Below are 22,166 nucleotides of genomic sequence, written 5' to 3'. Positions count from 1 at the left end.
ATTTTCAAGATACAATAGAATTTGAATTATACTTGTAGTGACTAGTCAGGATAAATGAGCATCATCATAATATCAACCAACAAAAGAATATTTCACTTTTAACCAGCAAGAGGATATTTCACCTTCATTCCTTACTCATTTAAATCCTCAAGGTCAAACCTCCAGCTACAAATAATTCAAACTTTATCTTCTATGGCCATAGAACAATATTTATTTTCATAAATACGTGAAGAAATAACAAGACGAGTCCAAGATATCACAACTATATCACAGTTGATTATAAATATATTTACAATAAATATATTTACGTAAAAATAATATATTAAGAGTATCAATAATATAAATAAAAATGATAATCATTATAGAATAATTAAACAATATAAAATATAAACACCTTAATAATTAATATGGATAAAAATAATCATAAATTAAGCAAATAAATGAGGTTAGGGACACCCCACTAAATAAATACACATAAATAAATAAACATAATAATATATAAAATTTTAAAGAGATAAGGTTCTTCTCCTCCTTACCTGAATAAACAGAAGCTAAAACTTGAGCAAAACCTCTTCCTCTAGATTCCCTCTCTCTTTCTTTCTCTTTCTCTTTCTTTCTCTCACTTTTCACTTTTCTTTAAAAGTTCCCTGTCCAATTTTGTTTTTTCGAGTTCATGTTGAATGTGTTGTTGTTCCGTTCCTATTTATAGGCCCGTTGGCATGCACATTTCTTCTTTTCTATTTTCTTTTTATTTTTATTTTTTTTACTGCGCACCATCTTATCTATATGTGCACCTTATCTATTTTCTACCTTATCTCTTCAGAATCGTACACCTTATCTCTTTAGAATTTACTATCTTATTATCCATTCAGAATTTACTATTTACTATCCTATTATTATCTATCTTATCATTATATACTGCACCTTCGTGAATGCATCTTCGAAAATTACTATCCTATTATTATTTATTTCAATTTGTACATAATTAGCACCTTCGTGAATTGAACTTGTATACAATTAATTATTATATATTACAGAATTATCTATTACAGGAATTCGTTGATAAGATTAAAAAAATTATTTAATTACTATTATTTATTTTAATTATAAAACCCCTTTAATAATCTCTATAAATATTAAAAATAAATAATAATTAATTATTAAAATTTCTAAAATATTCTATAAAAACCTTTTTTATTAATTAATAACTTTAAGAAAATAGTTTCCATAAATCTAAAAATAATAATTAACTATTGTATAAAATTTGGGATGTTACAGCTATTCGGTTGAAATTTTGACTAATCTCTATGTAAAGCCAGTGTAAACATATATTGACACCTATTTGCAGTATTTATACCTTATTATTTAACTAAGAACATAAGGTAGAGTCAAAGAGAAATAAAAAAAAAGTAATATGATATATGAAAAATGAATGTAAGGAAAGAGGTGTGAAAATATCAGAGTTGTTAAAAAAATAAGATATAATTGCATCTCTTGATATAACAATGTGCATATATAAGTCATGGAAAAAATATTTTCTTCGAGTAAAGAAAAAATTACCAAAATAGTTGTAGTTTTGTATATATAATCACCCTAAAGTTTTGGATCTTAGAGTTCGATGTATTTAATTATTGAGCACTGCTTTAACTTTATTAGGTTAAGCTATCTAAATTGTTATTAAAGATTTATTAAAAGAAAACAACCTCAAACACATGCAAAATTATACCTAGTTTTCATTTCGCACAATAACAACAAAGAGCGCGGTTAATGAGAGTATTAAGCAAGCATATGGGCTTAAAATTAAAATAATATGATTCATTATTTAAAAATGAAATATCTTAATTATTAGAATCAAATTAATCAATAAATTGTTAACTCTCCGGTAGAATAATGATCATTTGACACTTCTTATAATATATATATGGCAGATTAATATTCTTATGTGTGAAACTCTGGTCCCTTGTATTTTATGGCAGATTTGGCGTGACAGACACAGCATTACCTGTGTGCAAAAGCTCATGCTCTCTACAGTTTGGTGCATCTACTTCTAGAATAGTGCCCAAGAGGTGTATGTGTATCTTATGATTGCATGCTTATTTGTCTTTCTTGTAACAAAAAATAAAATAAAATGTGTTTATGGATTCGTTAGGATATAAAAATGAATTTTTTTTATTAGTATCATATATTGTAGTCATAGGGAGTTCTTATGTGATTGGCAATTTGATTTAGTAAGAAATTATTCCAATCACTTTAGTTGGCATTATTACTCCTATATATATATATAGTTGGCATTATTACTCCTCTATATATATATATATGTGAATGCAATTTCTAGTAATCGTGAAGTAATTAATTAACGGTACGTTCCCATTTCGACAATATAATTACTTGATATATTATAAAATTGAAGGAACTGAAGCTTACAGAATAAATAAACAACCTTGAAGTTTCGATCACAATTAATATTCATAGACGCCTAAATTTATTGCTTAGATGACTTTGTTAATACAAGTCATTGTTTAAGTTTAATCGTTTATCTTGCATTATCGTAGATCAAAGTCTTCGTCAAAATTATGTCTTGAGTATTTATTATTTATGTTACACTCTTCTTTCTTATTTTAATATATACTAGATTTTGAATTGTGAGATGTACGGCAAATATTTGTTTATTATTATTATTATTATTATTATTTAATTAAATAATTTTATTATGAGTTATTAAAAAATAAAATTGTTAATAAGAGTTTATATTCAATTGATATTATGAATTATATGTCCTAAATATGAATTAATATTTAGTTAAAGTTTGCTGAGAAATATTTTTTTATTACGAGTAATTTATAAATTAATTTGGTGGTTGTGAAATTTACAAAATAAAATAAATGAAATTTGAAAGTATATAAGTAAAAAAAATTAGACATCACCGAATTTATATGGATGTTCCCATTACAATCGCTTTATGAAAGTGAAACAAAAAGAAAATCATAGCGTTCTTTAATTGCTACTTGTGACATTAACTATTTGTTACTAAACACTTAAATACTCCTTTTCCTCAACTCATCTACAAAAAAAAATGTAAATATTTATTTGCATAAAAGATACAATATAGCATGAGTAAATATATCATTGGGCATGGATGAATTGACAATATATGATATTCATAGTTTAAAGATAAAGTATAAAGCATATAATTAAATTTTCTAAAATTAACCTATTTCAAATTTTGAAAGACTTCTTTGTAAACTACATTTGAAGTTATATTTGCGATATGTCCTTCATTATTGTGTATAAGTACCTTCAAACTATTACGTATTGTAATCCTTGATATTGTAACATATAGTTGATTGTGTGAAAAAATAAGTTAAGGAAAATAAATGACCACATGTTTCGGTGTCTGACTCTAAATTTTATTAATAGTCATGGCAAAATAAATACTCAATGAAAATTATTTCTATTGAAATTTAAAGGAAATTTTAAGATCAAAAGGTATTAATGATAATCTTGAAATAAAAACCGATAAAATTGTAGAGAAAATTACAAATGGTATGTAATAAATTTGGTGAGTGAATATCAATAATCATACTATTTTTTTTAATTTAAGATTAAATTTTGATTTAAGTTTATGTTTTGTTATTGTTAAATTAAAAGTTGTTTTTATGGATTTTAAAATATTATACATAAATTATACATGCAATGTTTATAAAAATAATATATTAATGATATATATAAATTAAAAATTTGATATTAAATTGATATGAAACGATGGCAATTAATATGCAAGAAGAGATATTAGATAAATTATTTTGTTGTAATATATATATATATATATATATTATATGTTAAATTAAAATTACATAGACAATTACATAATGTTCAATGATTGGATTATTTGAGATATGATTTCGAAAGTATTGATCCATTTTGAGAGAAAAATCTTTTCATGGAGTACAATTAATTGAATTTTTCCTATTTCTAATAAATAAAAAAATGATTGAGAATAATTAAAAGTGAATAAATTTATTAAATAAATAACAATACTAATATATGTTTAAAATTCTTACTCTAAGTTGTAGAGAACAATCTTAATTAATTTTTTCTTCTGATTATTTTTGCTATTTTCTGTTAAGCTATCATTTTAATCACATGTCCATTGACATCTAAATAGTTTATGAATCACACAAAGTTTGTGTCCTAAGAATTTTAGAGTTTAGGGTTTAAAAGTTAAAATTAAATGAAAGATAAAATCTCATTCAATTATTAATATTTGTATTAATAATTTATTCTCTCTTAATAGTATATAAATAATATTATTATATAAATAATTTTATGTGTCACTTAAATAAATAAATAAAAAAGATTAATATTTACTTAAATTTTTTTAAAAAGTATTTATTATTTAAAAAAACATTAGGAAAGTGTAATACAATTTTCTCCTATATAATATAATATGAACATGACTTGCATTATATTGGAGTCAACTTTACACATGTTAGTAAAGCAAAAAGAGTCATATATATTATAATTCTCCAAGTTGAGGCCTTGAGTTATAAGAATATATATAACTGTTAGTAAAAAATAACATATTTAATGTCATTCTTAAGCTTGCACAGCCTATTAATTATAAGTGTCTCAATCAAGTGATCACCACCATCCTTTCTCTATCGACAATACTTATACTTCTCTTAAGACCTAAATTATGTCAATTCCGTGAAATACCGTTCTCTTAGTATCTGTTGAATTAATTAGAGCTCCAGTTGAAAGACACAGTAAAATCTAGAATGTTGGTTACAGGTAAGAGTACAGCTTTTAATCCTCCTTACAAACTTTTCATTCAGCAATGTATCGAAGAAATTGAATGTTTAATTAACTTGTTTTTTCTGTCTGTTATTTTTTCAACATCCAGTTTTTAGCAGTATGGCCTTCACAAAGAAGAGAACGATGTTGCAGATTTTTCCACCAAGTCTGCGGGACATTTGGGACAAGTGGGAGCTCCGATTTGTGGTTTTGTCAAGTCTCATCTTTCAAATTACCCTGGTCCTTCTTGGGAACAAGAGGAAGCACAGAACAAGTACCTGGCTGAGAATTACACTATGGTTTTCCTACTTGTTAGCAGATTGGCTTGCAACAATCTCACTAGGAGTTCTTTCTAACAAAGTTGGAGACAGTACTGAAGGTGATTTTGTGGAGCCAAAGTATGTCATAATATCTCTGTGGGCCCCACTTCTTCTCATTCACCTTGGTGGCTCAGATACAATGACTGCTTACTCTATGGAAGACAATGAACTGTGGGGCAGGCGTTTTCTCAGTTTTATTGTCCAGATTGTGGTGGCACTCTATATCTTCCTAAGAGTCTGGACGGATAACGATCTCAACGTTTTGGCAATACCGATATTCGTTGCTGGTATTGTCAAAATGGGGGAGAGAATTTGGGTTTTGTGGTCTGCTAGCAGCCAGCAATTCAAAGAGTCCTTGTTTCCTGACCCTGATCCAGGGCCTAATTATGCTAGGTACATGGAAACATACATTGCAGCATCTCATGAGGGGTTCTTGGTTGATGTGCAAGGCCTTGAAACTCCTTCAATTGGTGATGACCACACTCATGCAGCTGCAGAAGCCAACATCATCCCACTGCCACAAACTGACACACATGGACCTGATGAAATTGTAAAGATTGCTCACAATTTCTTGAAGACTTTCAAGCCTCTCTTTGCAGATCTCATCCTGAGCTTCCAGGATGTTTTGGAAAGCAGGTTGTCTTTGCAGAATGGGATTGGAGAGGAAGTGTTTCAAGTTATGGAAGTTGAGCTTGGATTTATGTATGATCTCTTCTACACCAAAGCAGCAGTGACATATTCTTTCATGGGTAGTTTTCTCCGTTTGGTCACAATATCTTGCAATGTTAGTGTGCTGTGTGGCTTCTTTTCCATACAGAAGAACCAATATCCAAAAGTGGATGTGTTTGTTACATATGTGTTGCTGCTTGGAGCTATCACCCTAGAGATATATTCAGTAATTTCACTATATATATTGTCACCAGATTGGACAATGCTGTGGCTGAGTGGGCACAAGAACAAGGTGACTAGTCATATGATGCGGGCCTTGAAAAAGGTCAAAAACAAGAGGTGGTCAAGCAGCATTGGTCAGTTCAACCTCATAAGCTTTTGCTTGAAAGCAAAAGAACAAAGATGCAGTATCGTTCAAAAGCTTTGGTGCTTCATGTTTGGAAAAGGTTTCAGAAAGAAAGTAGGTAAGTGTAGTCTCGTTCGAATGATAATAGACATCTATCAGTCCTATCAAAAGTACAAGTGCACTGATATTAAAATTGTCAATGATGATCTGAAGAACATTATCTTTGAGCACTTCATAAACAAAATAAAAGAGGTCAACATGACAGAAGAGGTCAAGGATGAGGAGAAGGTAGCGGATGAAATCAAGAGATTTTGCTATCATAGAGGCAACAAAGTGCTCGAAAGATTTAAATGTTCCGCGCAATTAGGGTGGAGTTTTGAGGGAGAATTTGATCAAAGCATTCTTCTATGGCACATTGCAACAGATCTATGTTATAATTGTGTCTCAGGTGAAGGTGCAGATACAAACAGTGGTCAAAATTTTAGAGAAGCAAGCAAATTGTTATCAGAGTATATGTTGTTTCTTCTTGTGATGAGACCATCCATGCTGCCAAATGGGATTGGTGAGATCAGGTTTCAAGACACATGTGCTGAGGCAACTGAATTTGTGAAGGACAGAAAGTCCATAAAACGCAAGAAGGAAGCATTCGAAATGCTACTCATAGTGAGTAGTGAGAGTGAAAATGTTCATCCTTCACAGGTTAAAGGCGATAGAAGCAAGTCTATATTATTTGATGCATGCAGGTTGGCCATGCGTTTAACAAAGCTTAGGAACGAGGATGAGGGGGAGACTAAAAGAATGTGGGAGTTAATCACTCAGGTGTGGGTTGAAATGCTAGGTTATGCTGCTAGTCACTGCCAAGGGATTCATCATGCTCAGCAACTAAGACATGGTGGAGAACTCCTCACACATGTTTGTCTTCTCATGGCACATCTTGGGATAACAGATCAGTTTCAAATCTCAAAAGGGCATGCCAGGAAAAAATTGATACGCAAGTGAATTGTATGAGTAATTTTTGCAATGTAATGCTACGTACACTCTGTATTAAAAAAAATAATAAAAGTCTTTATTTAATATAACTTCAAGTTTTTAACTATTTATATAATATAACATGTGATGTTCTATATTAGTGGGTGAAATGTTTAGAAATAAAGATTCGAAGTTTTTAGAAGAGGAAATTATGTGTATATACAAAGTTTGACACATTATCTTTATTTATACTAGCGATTCCTAAATTAATCATTAGAATTTTGTCAACACAACCTTAATCTAATGGCTACAAATGATTCTCTAGGATATTCTTTAAATATCCAAACCTACAAACATATTCTTGAAATTTCTACATGGTATTCTATAAATATCTTCATTTTTTTTTAGATTATACTTCTAGAATTTGACCTTAAGCTTCTAGAAATTAGGCGACAAGTAAGGCTCAAAATCAAGTTCATATTAGAATACTCCCTTTAAACTTGATTTTTGTTACTTTGATAAGTGCTATAATTTCATTAAGTTTATGACCTAGTTTGAAGCACTTATATCAATTTTTCTTGCTTTAGACCTTGTTTTTAACTCAAAACATATCTAAATTGTTAGGTGATCACATTTTGTTTTTGAATCATGTTTTTAGGTAACTTACAAGTATTTGGTTGTTGTTTTGTAGTTTAGGAGAAAGCTAGGATAAAGAAGGAAGGAAGTCAAGCACAAAGTGGTGAATTCAAAGTTGAAGAAATTTTTGGTTAAGTCCCCAAGCTAAGCCTCAGATCCACGCTTAGCCTCAGCTTGGTAGAGAATCGCTGGAACAAAAATTCAATCCTCACGCTGAGCGTGGAATTGGGGTTGGGCGTAGGAGTCCCATAAACTCATTTCACTCCAGACCTATCCTCAAGCTTACCGTGGCATCTCATGGTTAGAGTGGATTGTGTTGACATGTCATTATTCACATAAGATAAAAGCTTTTATGACCTAAAAGTGGGATTTTCGAGATGAGAAGTAAGAAGAGAATCATTCTTGGAGTTTGTGTGGCGGCTGGAGAGTTCTGGAACCTTCAAGATCAAGCTTCTTCCATTCTTCACCATTTGTAAAGTTCTACATGTCTATGTATAGCTAACTTCACCCTTGTTGGGGTTTGATGTAACTAAACTCATTCTCATGTGTAAACTTTAAGTGATCAATGTTAGTTGTTATTCATTATTATTGCTCTTTTTTTGTGCATAATGCTTGTTATGGCTTGATCACCCTTAACTTGAACTTGAGGCTTTTAAGAGATTGAGAAATGATTTTAAACCTTTGACTTGAAATAGAGCAGCTAATGGTACTTATTGCTAGAGATAGAGTAAATGCCATTGGTCTTTCTGAAGCTCTGGGTTTTAAAGCTAGTTTCTTGGTTAAACTATGCAAGAGATTGATAGTTTAAGTTAGCAACTTAGATGCCAACTTGTAAGAGATTAGGGTTGGTTACTTTTGAGAGTGATTGATAAATTCTGAATAATAACTATTATGAACTTAGTGATAAACATGAGAGGAAGGTTTAGTGAAGTCAAACCCCAACAATTTATTAATATTGCATTAGAATCAAGTTTTGCACTCTAAGTGTTTACCAAAATACCAAAAAGAATTGTTATTGATTGTTTCAATTATTTACTGCAACAAATTGCACTCTTATTGCTTTCTGGTAGCTTAATTAATATAACAAGTGAAATTGCAAAGTGTTGCGCAAGTCTCTTGAGAGACGATACTCATACTTTCATTGAACTACTTATACAATTTGATTCACTTTTCAAGGGAGATAACATACTCCAATCAAATTTCTCAACATGGTGAAGTCTTCTTTCTTGAGTGACTTGGTGAAGATATTAACAACTTGATCACAAGTCTTCACATATTCCAGATACACATCCTTTTTTGCGATACTCTCTAATGTAGTGATAACACGTATCAATGTGCTTTAATTCGGTCATGGAAATTTGGGTTCTTAGCCAAATCTGTTATTAACTTGTTGTCCAAAAAAATCTTTGTTGGATCTTCTTATGATAGGGTCTAACTCCTTTAGTAGATTCCATAACCAAATTGCATGACAAACACATGAAGTAGCAGCTCATACTTTGCTTCATGTGTAAAAAGAGTAACAATTGGTTACCTCTTTGACATCCATGTGAAAACAATATCTTCTATGTAGAACACAAAGTCTATTGTGCTTTTGCGATCATCCACATCTCCACTCCAATTGCTATCACTATATCCAACAAGCTTGCAGTCATTAGAAACATAATAGTACAAGTCAAGATTATTTGTATCTTTGATATATCAAAGAATTCCTTTTGCCGCCTTCAAATGAGTGGTTGTTGGATTCTCCATGTAATGCCTAACAACTCTAATTGCATAAAGAGTATCAGGCCTTATGTATGTTAAATACCACAAACTTCTAATCAAGCTTTTAAAGAGTGTTGGATCCACTCTTTCTCCTTCCTTATTCTTTGATAGCTTGATTTTATATATTCCATTGGTGTGTCAACTAGATTAGAGTCATTCATCTTGAACTTCTTAATCACCTCCATAGCATAAACTTCTTGAGTGATGAAGATGTCTTTATCTCCATGTTTTACTTCAATGCTACGATAGTAATAACCTTCTTGAGTGATGAAGATGTCTTTGTCTTCTTGTTTTACTTCAATGCTAAGGTAGTAAGATATAAGACTAATGTCAATTATCTCGAACTCCTTTGTCATCTCTTTTTTAAACTCATCGAACATGCTTGAATTGCTTTCTATAAAGATCAAGTTATCTACATACAAGCATACAATTAAAACATTGTTATTTTGGATACTTGATGAAGTTTTTTTCATGTAAGTACTTGTCAATTCATTCCAAATTCTTAAAGCTTGTTTTAACCCATATAGTGCCTTTTTTAACTTTAAAACCTTGACTTGACTTCATAGTCTTGAGGTTGTTCAATATATACTTCTTCTTCTTCAAGGGTTCATTAAGAAAAACAAATTTCACATCCATTTGGTATATTCTCCAATTGTTTTGGGATGCTAATGAAATAATAGTTTCTAGTCGAGCAACAAGAAGAGAAAATACTTCATTAAAGTTGATACTAACTCTTCGACTATAGTCTTTTGTCACTAATCTTGTTTTATATCTTTCAACTTTTCCTTTAGCATTCTTAGCTTTGTACATCCACTTAACTCAAATAGTCTTGTTCCATTTCAGAAGTGAAACTAACTCTCATGTGACATTTCTCAATTGTTTTGATTTCCTCATCCATAGCATTTTCTCAATTCTTGTTTTCTAAAGTCTTCTTCGAAGTTCATAGGTTCACACTCAACAAATAGGCAAAAAAGAGTAAGAGTATCTTGATTTTTAGTGACCTAAAGTTCTTGTAAACTCTTGAAGCGTGGAACTCTTTCACTCGAGTTTTCATCTTCTTGATAATTCACGATTGGTGAAGTTGGTGGAGTTAAAGGATAAGAAATCCTTAATTGATTCAGAACCATAAATGGTGCAGTATATATGTAAATGTGATAATAATCTTATAAATGAGGCAATCCCAATATGATAGAATCAAATATTATATGTAACATATTTCTATCATAATTAGACCACAAATTTAGGAATGAAATTAGTTGGCATTGTATCAATAAATAATAAGGCTCTCTGCCTCTATACGATAACAAAGAAATAAAATATACTTTCATTCCTTTTTTTTGTCTGCTTCCATTTTTTATCTGGTGGGCCGAGGTAGTAGGTTGCTCTCTTACTTGGTCTATTCTTGATTGAGATATATCATCTTCTTTGAAATAAGGAAATAAGTTAAAGCCTTCATCATGTGATCCCTAATCCCATTCTCATTTTTCATTGTAAACAACGTCTTGACTAATGATTGTTTTTCTCATATTAGGATTATAGAGCTTGTAGCCTTTGAATTTTGATTCATACTAATGAAGATATTTTTTCTGCTTTTGTCATCTAACTTGCTCCTTTTATTTGGTATGTGCACACGAACAATGTTTTCAAAGACTCTTAGATGCAAAATGTCGGGCTTCCTTCCGATCCATGCTTCTTTGGGTTTTTTCCACATACACTTCTTGTTGGAGATCGGTTGGAAATTAAGGTAAGCTGCACAAGCCACAACTTCTTGATTTGGCTTAGAGTTTTACACATTACCCCTATTTATATTAGTGACTCCTCCTAAATCAACAGTTAGAATTTTGGCAACACAACCTTAATCTAATGGTTACAAATGATTCTTTAGAGTATTCTTAAAATATACAAACTTACTAACATTTTAGAAATTCTACATGTTACTCTATAAATATTTTCAAAAAAGTTTTTTTTTTAAATTATACTTCTAAAATTTGATCTTAAACTTCTAGAAATTTATAAACTTTTATTTAGACAAATAAAATTCAAAATCAAGTTGATATTTCCGCCGTTTTGACTTCTAATCATGTTTTTGCTATTGTTGACCTTCAGTTTGTCATTGTTTTTGTGGAGGTTCCGTCCACTAGTTCTCTGCTGTTATGCCTTTAGATATTAGGTGGCTTACCCTAATAATTAAAACAGTAGTACACATGCCGAATAATTAAACTATTAATTAATTCAAGCTTTAATAGATCCAAAGGTTTGGTGTAAAAAAAAAAAAAAAAAAAGATCCAAAGGTTATATTAGAGTGAATGCACACAAACTTGTAATCCTAATTAAGATTTTCTTGTTTACCACAAGAATACTTTTCATTGACTTGTATAAACAATCTTAAAACAAGAGATGGAATATCAATTATCTTATCTTTAAAACTGAACTGGAAGTGTAATTATAAGTCCTTGATCCAATGAATTGTATTAGTTATGTCACATGATTGATTCTCGAAAATACAGCATATCCTGCGTTGCTACTCATATGACAAACTTATAAAATAAAATGCCAAGTGGTAGCAATGGCATTATATTTAAGTGTATGTTTGGTGCATGCAGTAGTTTTTATAATATTTTTTTTTTCATCATATGATCCATTTTATCCATCTCTCTCTCTTCCTTCCTATGCTTTCACTATTGTATAATTTTATTGTACAAAAATAATTTCTCAAAGCTATGTACACAATCCTTATATAATAATACAAAACCAACGCATAGCTGTTTAAACAAGTGACAAGTATGATAAAATAAATTAAATTATACCCACGATTCAAATTAAACCACACTTAAAAAATTTAAATAATGTAAACCATTTTTTTTAAACCAAACTAGTTAATTATTTAACAAATAATTTTATTGTCTAATTTAAAAGTATAAATCTTTTGTACTGCAGTGTAGCCTAGCTTTTGGATACGAATTTCAATTGCATGAGATCTTTTATGAGTGGCATTCCAAGCTACAATGGTCCAATGAGACTTATCCGGTCTCACTTTTCCAGAGGAGATAAATAATGACAATATAAAAGTTTGAGTGACTGGGATTTTTAATCTGGCACAACTATACTTTTCTCCGAACTATTTCAAGTTTTATATAAATCCAACAATTATATTTTATTTTATTTGTCATTTCTTATGTTCAAAATTAGACATTGTATTTACAAATCACCAGCAATATACAAGAGAAATCATTTAATTATCTCAATATAGTCCCAGAGTCCTTATGTCTATCATTAAGTTACTCATGTGTCTACGTTTTGGATGTCTATTTCTAAGCTTACGAGGGTGTTGTTGTTGGACTAATATATTAACCCCATTTATCCACTCTAGATTTTCAGTCTTGAAAGTGAGGTGTGCTGAAATCTCATATCAAGTAAATCAATTTTATAAGTTAAAATTTCTAAGAAATGTAATAGAAAGAAAAGAAACAAGTATTGCAAAGGTTGTCACATAAATTGTGTGTTGATAATGTAATATTGTCTTATGATGTTAATCAATTAGTATAATAAATAAATAAATATTGTTAACTAATTACAAATCATAATACATATAATTTTGAGTTTAATGATCATGTCTTGATAATGTATTTTTGTTTTATATCAGCTAAATACAAATCATAATGTACAATTTTTAATTTTTTAAAATTCAACAAATTTATTATACATAAATTCTGATTAAATAATATTAGAAAAAATCTTCGCACGGTCCTTATATACACTATTTTTTCATTAATAATACGTCTCAAAAAGTTAACAAAGTAAATTACGTCGACACATAAAACCAAACATATGTAATTACGAGTGTGAACAACTGCAATTAAAACATGCCTGTCAATAAAGGACCTCTAGCATCTTCTGGATAAGATTCTTCATAAACATTGGGAAACAAAAGAATAAAAACATAGCTATTCTCAAATCTTAAACATTTAGTCTTTCTGGGAAAAAAAAAAAATCAGGCACGCGAATTTATTTCTTCACATTGACACGAACAATTCAATGAGCAAGAAACCTGAACAAGTCTAGCGAATTAATTGAAACAACACAAGGAATGGATTAAGCAAAACAATAAACAATTAATTCATAAGCACAAGGTTAAGAAGCTACCCACTACCCCCAAGAACAGCTTTAAGCTTCTTCACTAGGGCAGGGTCAAGGAAAGTAGTCTTTGTCACCAAAGGAGTGGAGAAGTTGCTGGCAAACAGTGCAAAGTCAAGGATTTGGAGGCCAGGGTTTGCACTACTGAAGATAGCAAAAGCAAGGGCACTCTTCTTGCCAGCTGCAACTTGAAAGTGCAACAACCCTTGTGGGAAAACCATGAGCTCTCCCTTTTTCAGTGTCTTCTCATAAACTATGTTAGCTGATGATATGAATCCAGCAGTGATGTGGCCATGAATCACCACTAGTAGTTCATTGGCACCAGGGTGAGTGTGAAGTGGGATAACTCCACCAGGACCAAGGTCTAACCTTGCTGCTGAGAGACCAAGGCCATTGACACCAGGGAATTGGCCAACAAATGCTGGTGTCACAGCAGCATTGATTATGTTTGTGACATTTGCAGCTTCAGCCAAGCCAGGATACACAAAGTCATCTGAAGTTACTGTTGCTGGTGCCTTGCATGGAAAGCCTGCAGGGCCATCTGCACCCTTTAGGTCTGCCACACAGAAGTCTTGGACTGAGGCATTGGATGTGGATAAGAGAAGGGAAAGGAGGAAAACAATGTGGAGAAGCATCTTGGTGGTGTGAGTGGGAATGTGGGAATGGTAGGCTGCATGATGCTGTTATATATATGTGAGGTTTGTTGCTAGCTAGTTGGAGGCTGAATATATGCCATGCAGCTAATAATTACAAATGCAAAATGAGAGACAGACTAACACTTTATGGATTCTGCAGAACATTAATCCAGCTGACATGGTCCCCTACTGTAGCATCATCAGACAATGAAAATGAAAAGTTCTTTTCTTAATTAATCTATTTGGTGAGTAAAGAAGACCCTAATTAATTATGGGGCCCTTTGGGTATCATAGATTCATACTATAAGGCCAATCAAATAGGAAACATATATATATATTTGGGTTGGATAATGTGCTAATTAATCAACTTACTAACCATAAACTACTTTGCATGTCATTGCTGGTAATTATAACATATCAATCAATCTACATCATGTGGAAATATATATCAACCACAATGTGTTATGTCAAGCTGGTAATTTATCAAAAAGTTTAAATAAGGACTACGAAGGGATAAAAGGAATCACACACCACATTTCATCTAGTTAAACCTTATGTTGGTCATGTTTTTTGTTGAGTTTTTCTAGCTAATGTGAAACTCATTAACTACTGATCCCTTAATTTTTCGAGTTCTAACAATTATTTTTTTCCAGTTTTGGAGAGGTCAAATATATTTTGAGAGAGTTATTGCAAAAGTAAACCATAATGAAAAAAGGAAAGTAACTAATTAGAATGTGGTCCAACATCATGTAAGAAGGATAGGAAGTCCACAAACACGGACATATGACAGCTTAAAGCTTTGCTAGCTGTTCTTTCAATAGGAACCATGTAAATGTGTGGAAAAGAGAAAAGCCCTTCTTGCTAAGATATCTTATCAATATCATCGAAACAGAATTTTTTGTATAATTTTATTGTACTAAAGTAATTTCTCAAAGCTACGTATACTCGATCCGTATAAAATAATACAAAACCAATGTTTAAACAAGTGAAGGTATGCTTCAAATAGAAAATGTAAACCCATTTTTTAAAAAAAACTAGTTAACTACTTAACTAATAATTTAATTATCTAATTGGAAGTGTAAAAATCTTTTACATCGATGTTGTACATTTATTAAATTCTAATTTTAAAATATAATTTTTACACTACAATAAAATGTACTTTTAGTAACATTTAATATTATTTTTAGTGATAATAAATTAAAAATGATAACAAAATATTTTATCAGCATTTCTACATTATTTATTGTATGTAGTGTCGATAAAATATTTGTCAACAATTAATTATTTTACGTGTTAATAAAGACTCTTATTATAATCGAGATAAATGTATGATTTTTGTGATATTTTTTAATGGCATTCAATATTTTTTTTACTACTGTTACTAAAAAGTTTAAGAAAAAATTTCTAGCTTATATCCTTTTTAATTATTTTATCTCTAGTCAATGTGATGCTTGCAAAGTGAGGGTTGGTCTCTATTGATATCATGTTAGAATACATCTTCTCAAGTTTAACATTATGAACTTGGTCCGAGAATAAATGATAGGTAATTGATATCATCTTAGAATAATGAGTTATGAGTTTAACTTAATCCTATAAAATTAACTTGTAAATTGAGGGTTGTCCTTGTTGGGATATAAATAAGGTTTCACATCAATAAAATAAAAGAAATAATAACTTATAAAATACACACATATTTTCAATGATTGAGAGACCTTTTAGATGAAAACCAAACACAAAATCGTGAGGACAACCACAGGTTGGATTTGGTGATAACTAATAAGTTATAACTAAAGAAAAGTGATTATTAAAAAAGAAATAACAATTTATAAAGAGAATAATATCTATTATTATGTGTAAAATAACCTTATAAAAATAATAAAGTACGTTATAACTTTTATAAAATATTCACTCAGACAAACACTATAAAATAATTTCAACAATCCTCTACTTATGTATTTTTTAAGTACATTATCTCTAATTAATGTGAAATTTAAGTTTTTTTTAATAAAATGAATTAAAAGTTATTCTTACTTTTTACCGACAATTTTTAATAGTTATTCTTTCAAATATCTTTTTAGTGATTATTATTTATTAATTATTAATTTATTATTATTAAATAATTGTTAGTGATAATAAATTTTGGTGTACCAATATGTTCTGTTTAAATTAAATTTAGTTTAATGTCATAAAAAATCAAACCATGACCAGCGTGTGGCCAGCTTTCGGATAATAGAATTCCAATTGCATCTGATATTTTATCAGTCTACAATGGTCAATGACTTGTCCAGTCTCACGTGTCCAAAGGAGATAAACAATGACAGTATAAAAGTCGGAATAACTGAGATTTTTTAATCAGGCAGAACTATACTTTTCTCCGAACCTTATTTCAAGTTTTATTTACGTCCTACAATTATATTTTTTTGTTGAGTTTTTCTAGCTAATTTGAAACTTATTAACTACTCAATTTTTCAAGTCCAAACAATTATTTTTCCCAACTTTGGAGAGTTCAAGTATATTTTGAGAGTTGATGGAAAAATAAACTATAATGAGCTGAAAAAGAAAGTAATTAGAATGGGGTCCAACATCACGTGGGAAGGATAGAAAGCTCACAAACACAGACAAACGGTACGACAGCTAAAAGCTTTGCTATCTGTTCTTTCAATAGGAACCATGTAAATGTGTGGAAAAGGGAAAAGCCCTTCCTGCTAAGATATCTTATCACTACCATCTGGCCGGTATAGAAGACAATATGCCATAAATAACTAAAAGGCACAAAGGAAGTTTCCATTCTGGTTTGTCCTTCGTGATGTTAGCTTTTTGGCATGGACTTGGAAATAAGGTTTTACATTCCAAATAATCTTTAAAGAATCAATGGAGACTATTGGAATAATATTGAGGGAATAAGTGATCTTAAGTTTCTTTCGGTAGGGACACAAATATATATCTTCGGTGAGAACTCACTCGAGACTGCTGTTTAAGCCAAGCAACCTTAATTTCATTCGCATGGCCTTGTAACTCTCTCAGATGGTGATGATCATAGTTACCAAACTCCTGCAGCTGCAGAAGCCAACATCCTCCCATTGCCACAAACCGACACTTATGGACCTGAAATTATTGTAATTATTGCTAACAAATTCTTGAAGACTTTCAAGCCACATTTTGCAGATTCCATCCTGAGCTTCCATGATGTTTCGAAAAGCAGGTTGTCTTTGCAGAATAGGAATGGAGAGGAAGTATTTCAAGTTATGGAAGTTGAGCTTAGATTTATGTATGATCTCTTCTACACCAAAGCAGCTGTGACTTATTGTTTCATGGGTAGTTTCTCTGTTTGATCACACTATGTTGCAATTTTAGTGTGCCATGTAGCTTCTTTGTCATACAGAAGAATCAATATCCAGTGGATGTGTTTTTCACATGTTTTGCTTCTTGGAGCTATCACCCTAGAGATATATTCAGTAATTTCACTGTATATAATATATAGTCCTCAGATCGGACAATGCTTGCTGTGGCTTATTAGATCATTTATTATAAGCAACTCCCAACCACTTTAAATGTCATTGTGTTACATTACTCATATAAACAATTTATATTATATTTTTCTCCAATAAAAATTGCATATAAACAATCTTATTTTTTACAATTCACTACACTTTTTGATAATTTATACTATAATTTATAATAAATTTTTCCTCTTTTTTTCTTAAGTAACAGGGCTTATATAAGTAACGTTGCTAAAATTTAAGAAACTTACTATTCCTCTCCAACGGAAAATTTTAATAAGGAACACTCATGTGACGCTAAAAAATGCACAAGCACTTCCCCCCTAGAGATGCTCTTCGGCACAAGAACAAGGTGACTAGTCATATGGTGCGGGCCTTGAAAAAAGTCAAAAGCAAGAAGTGGAGCAGCATTGTTCAGTTCAACTTCTTAAGCCTTTACGTGGATTTGAATTATAATTGTTCAATTAAATGAACTAACAAAAATTAAGAATTGTTTAAAGTGAAATATGCAAAATTTATAAATTGATGAATATAAAAAGCTTGCAATAAATTATGAAGAATTTGAATTTATATCATGAGAATAATAAGAGATTGATTTCATAGTTATGTAAATCCTTTTAAATTTCAATTCAATATATTTCAAATTATGAAGTTGATTCAATAGTCCGGAATTACATCTAAACCATAATTCTTTAGGTTAGAAATTCTAGGTTGTTTAAGAAAAATTTTAATTCCTTAATAATTTTTATTTAACAAACTATAATAAGGTTAGGGACCAAAAATTGAGTGATAAGACTTATCTTATTCCTAAAAATAAGTGTTACCAACGTTTTATTTATGTTGTAATTTTAAAAAGGATTTTTCAATCTCAATTAAAATTATATAAAATCAAGTATAGGTTGATCAGGTCATAATAAACATCAATATAAAGTAAAAAGATTAATTGAATAAAGACTTTTATTGAATGAAATCACAAAAAAATTACATAAGTATACATCAATCTCTAATAATGGAGAATTAACCATTCATGATTAAAGGTTACACAATATTAAATGGAACCCTCTCTAATCTCTTTAAAATTGCATGTTCTCGTAAAAGTAAGATATGAAGACCTCCTTAAAATCCTAATTTATATTAATTGGGCTTCTATTATTTTATGTCTCCATGTAACTCGCTTGAGCGAGCTTGTTCGATCCTATCAAAGGTGTTCTTTGACTTGACTCATTCAGAGCACCCATATGGTTGCTCTTTTCTCACTTAAGCGAGCTAGCCTTATCTTTTAAGGGATGCTCTTTGACTTGCCTCACTTCAAGTTAAGTCTTGGTTGTTTTTAGTGAATTTCACTCACCTAGAGCAAGCACTCTACTTGCTTAAGAGAGAGCTAATTTCATCTTCCAAGTGTAGTCTTTGTCTTAGCTTGCCCAAAGCTAGTTGTTGGATGTTTTAAGCAAATTTGTCTCTCTCAAAGCACACATAGTTCATCTTAGAGTCGATGACTTGTTTTGAAATTTGTCGCTTCCTAAGTTATATTTTTCCCGTGTCACATCTCAACAAAGAAAATATTAAAAATATCTAATATATTAATCAATTATATCCTAAAAATAAAATAAATTCTTGACTAAGTATTTTGTGACAAAACAAAATTTTAAAGCATAAAATATATTTAATAATTACCTAAATTGAATAAAAATTGTATACATATTTAAAAATTATTAAGGATGTTTTGAGAAGAGAAAAATACTAAAGCTTCATAAGTGAGTGTATTATTAAAAGAACAAATGTAAATAGCAATTACCAAATGAAATTTTTAATTAGTTGACTTGTTTCTTTTGAAAAAAACTGTTTTTTTTTTTCTGGAGTGGGCCTTTATTTGGGCTTTGCTTTGTTGCCTTGTTACTTTTAGGTATCAAAGAGAAAGAAAACTCATTTTTTTTGAACTCCCACATATTTGAAAACAATAAACAAAAGAAAACAGATTAACAACATTTTAAATATTTCATGTCCACAAGTTTGGGTATAATTTTATCACGCAACTACTTTTTTTCTTTGTCTTTTAAATTTAAATTTTCAAAATCAATTATATATAATATATTCCTCATTTTATCTTTTTTTTTTTTTTTTCTCTTCTTAAGTTATATGTGAAGATTCCTCCTTGGTCATTGCCGAATAACCAGTCAATTGAAGGGTGCTAGATAGGTCATAACAGCACCAAAAAACACATTACCACACAACTTTGCTTGTAGAGGTGGGCATCAGAGTATTTTCTATCAAATTAATGAGATTATATATTAATTCTATAAAGTTCTAGCTTGATATTTAAGGACTACACGTCTACATATATTATTTTGGGCTTCCTTTCGTCCATTGCACCAACGAGAGCGTAATATAAATACAATTCTGCATTAGCGATGTATTTTATACGTTGATTGGTATATATATGCAAAAGAACAACATTACCATGAGCGCAGTTGAGTTTAAACTTTAAGGTTTTAAGTATTTGTGGATTTTATTTTTATTAAGTTACACGTATTTCCAAAATTTTCATGCATCAAAGGGATATCTTAAGCAAAAACCATAAGAGATTAGATAAGCATTATATGATCCTCTATTGTCAACGATCAAAATATTCGAAATTGGAAGTATACAAGATAAGGGTATAAGTACCAGGTCAAATATAAGGAAGGACCGAGGAATAACCTACTTAACCTGTTTATTACGGATAAGCACTAATGGATTCTCCTATGGGCCTACATATGGGCCTAAGCCCATTAAAGTTAATATAAATAAGTGCGATTAGTGACAAATAAAGGTAAGTTTTCATAATTACCAATTTGATTAGCATTAATATCTCTGAGACCGAGGACTGATTTAAGCATTGGAGTGCCTTTTGCAAGTACTCCTCTCTTTCCCTAGGATACCTCATGGAAGACGAAGACCCAGCAGGAGTAGCAAAATTACTGGAGTACCCTCGTGCAGGTACAGGAATCAATTACTTGAACACTAATCTTTTATCACTTGTTTATGAATTGTGAGGTTCATAATAATTCAATTTAAACAAATATCTAATTTACACAGAATATTGATCTTATCTCTGAATTTGAGGAAGATGAGATCAAACAAGCTATGTAGGGTTGTGGCAGTTTCGAGAGCACTGGAGCAGATGGTTTCAACTTCAAATTCTTAAAGGAGTTTTGGAATACCTTGAAAGGGGACATCATACGCTTCATGTAGGAATTCCATGCTCATGGTAAGTTACCAAGGGTACTAATTCAACTTTCGTTACCCTTATCCCAAAGAAAGGAGACCCACAAAATTTGAGTGACTATAGACCATCCCATTGGTGGGATGCATGTACAAAATATTATCTAATATCTCTAGTAAACAGATTGAAAAAGGCTCTACGCTTAGTCATAGATGATAGACAAGTTGTATTTGTGACACCTTCTATCCCAATATATATACATATACAATAATTATAAAACATATTTTCGGAGTAAATAAAATCTTTTGAATTAAAACAATGATTCCACTAACATAAGAGTAGAGAATTTCACTACAAGAAAAATGCTAATTTCTGACGGAAATAGGTAAATTTTTGACGGATTTTTATTTTTTCGACGGATTTCAATCCGTCAGAAAAAGTGGCGTCGAAAAAAAAAATCCGTCGGAAATAATTTTCCGTCAGAAAATTCCGTCGAAAATTTCTGACGGAAAAATCTGTCAGAAATTATAATTTTTTTTTAATTTTAATAAATTTATTAATGTAACAACTCTCATATTTGGCCTCTCAAGGGTTCTATTTCACAATATTTCACTGTTTAGCGTGTTTTATCCTTACTTGTGCAATTTCTGGGAGACTTCCCAGAAGGTCACCCATCTCAGTACTACTCCAGGTCAAGCACGCTTAACTGTGAAGTTCTGATGAATAAGGTACCGAAATGTCTATGTATGTTGTCAGTATAACTTGTACAAATTAATTCATTTAAGTCATCTTCAAATATACAATCTTATATTTGTACTATAATAATATATAATAATTTTATATTACGAATAATAATAATAATAATAATAATATATTTAATTATTCTTTATTTATATGTACTTACTTTTATAATTAACATCTACTTATTTTTATTTAAAATTATAATTTAAATTATTTAATTTTATAATTTATAATGATAATATAATTTATAAAATTATAAATATTTATTTATTACATACTTATAAATTAAATTTTAATATTTTAAATAAATTATTAATTAATTTAACATATTTATTTACCTTAAATCAAACATATAAAATTCAAAAAATGTATTTATCCTTATTTTTTTCTTTTCTAATTATCAACTATTAATAAAATACTAACTTAAAATATTATCTAATTATATATAATATTTTC

At 30.1% G+C, this 22,166-nt stretch overlaps 2 protein-coding genes across 2 annotated transcripts; one reads left to right on the top strand and one right to left on the bottom strand.

Annotated features, from left to right (window-relative positions):
• The first annotated feature begins 134 nt into the window (after positions 1-134).
• On the top strand, positions 135-8,081 carry LOC109812611 (uncharacterized). The gene is made up of 2 exons (XM_083074816.1): positions 135-4,791; positions 4,904-8,081. Exons 1-2 carry the CDS (start codon positions 4,779-4,781, stop codon positions 7,126-7,128), a joined length of 2,238 nt encoding a protein of 745 aa, XP_082930942.1. The 5' UTR covers positions 135-4,778; the 3' UTR covers positions 7,129-8,081.
• A 5,273-nt stretch (positions 8,082-13,354) lies between these two features.
• Positions 13,355-14,312, bottom strand: LOC109812624 (germin-like protein subfamily 3 member 1). The gene has a single exon (XM_020376615.3). It carries the CDS (start codon positions 14,265-14,267, stop codon positions 13,638-13,640), a length of 630 nt encoding a protein of 209 aa, XP_020232204.1. The 5' UTR covers positions 14,268-14,312; the 3' UTR covers positions 13,355-13,637.
• Between the last annotated feature and the right edge of the window lie 7,854 nt (positions 14,313-22,166).

Source organism: Cajanus cajan, chromosome 5 (assembly GCF_000230855.2).
Source record: "Cajanus cajan strain Asha chromosome 5, NIPB_CcT2T_4, whole genome shotgun sequence".
Lineage (NCBI taxonomy): Eukaryota > Viridiplantae > Streptophyta > Magnoliopsida > Fabales > Fabaceae > Cajanus > Cajanus cajan.
The sequence above is the reverse complement of the archived record's forward strand: the minus strand, read 5'-3'. Positions and strand labels throughout refer to the sequence as shown.

Excerpts from the sequence above, each read along its gene's own strand:
- LOC109812624 (XM_020376615.3), bottom strand. The coding sequence starts at position 14,267 with ATGCTTCTCCACATTGTTTTCCTCCTTTCCCTTCTCTTATCCACATCC.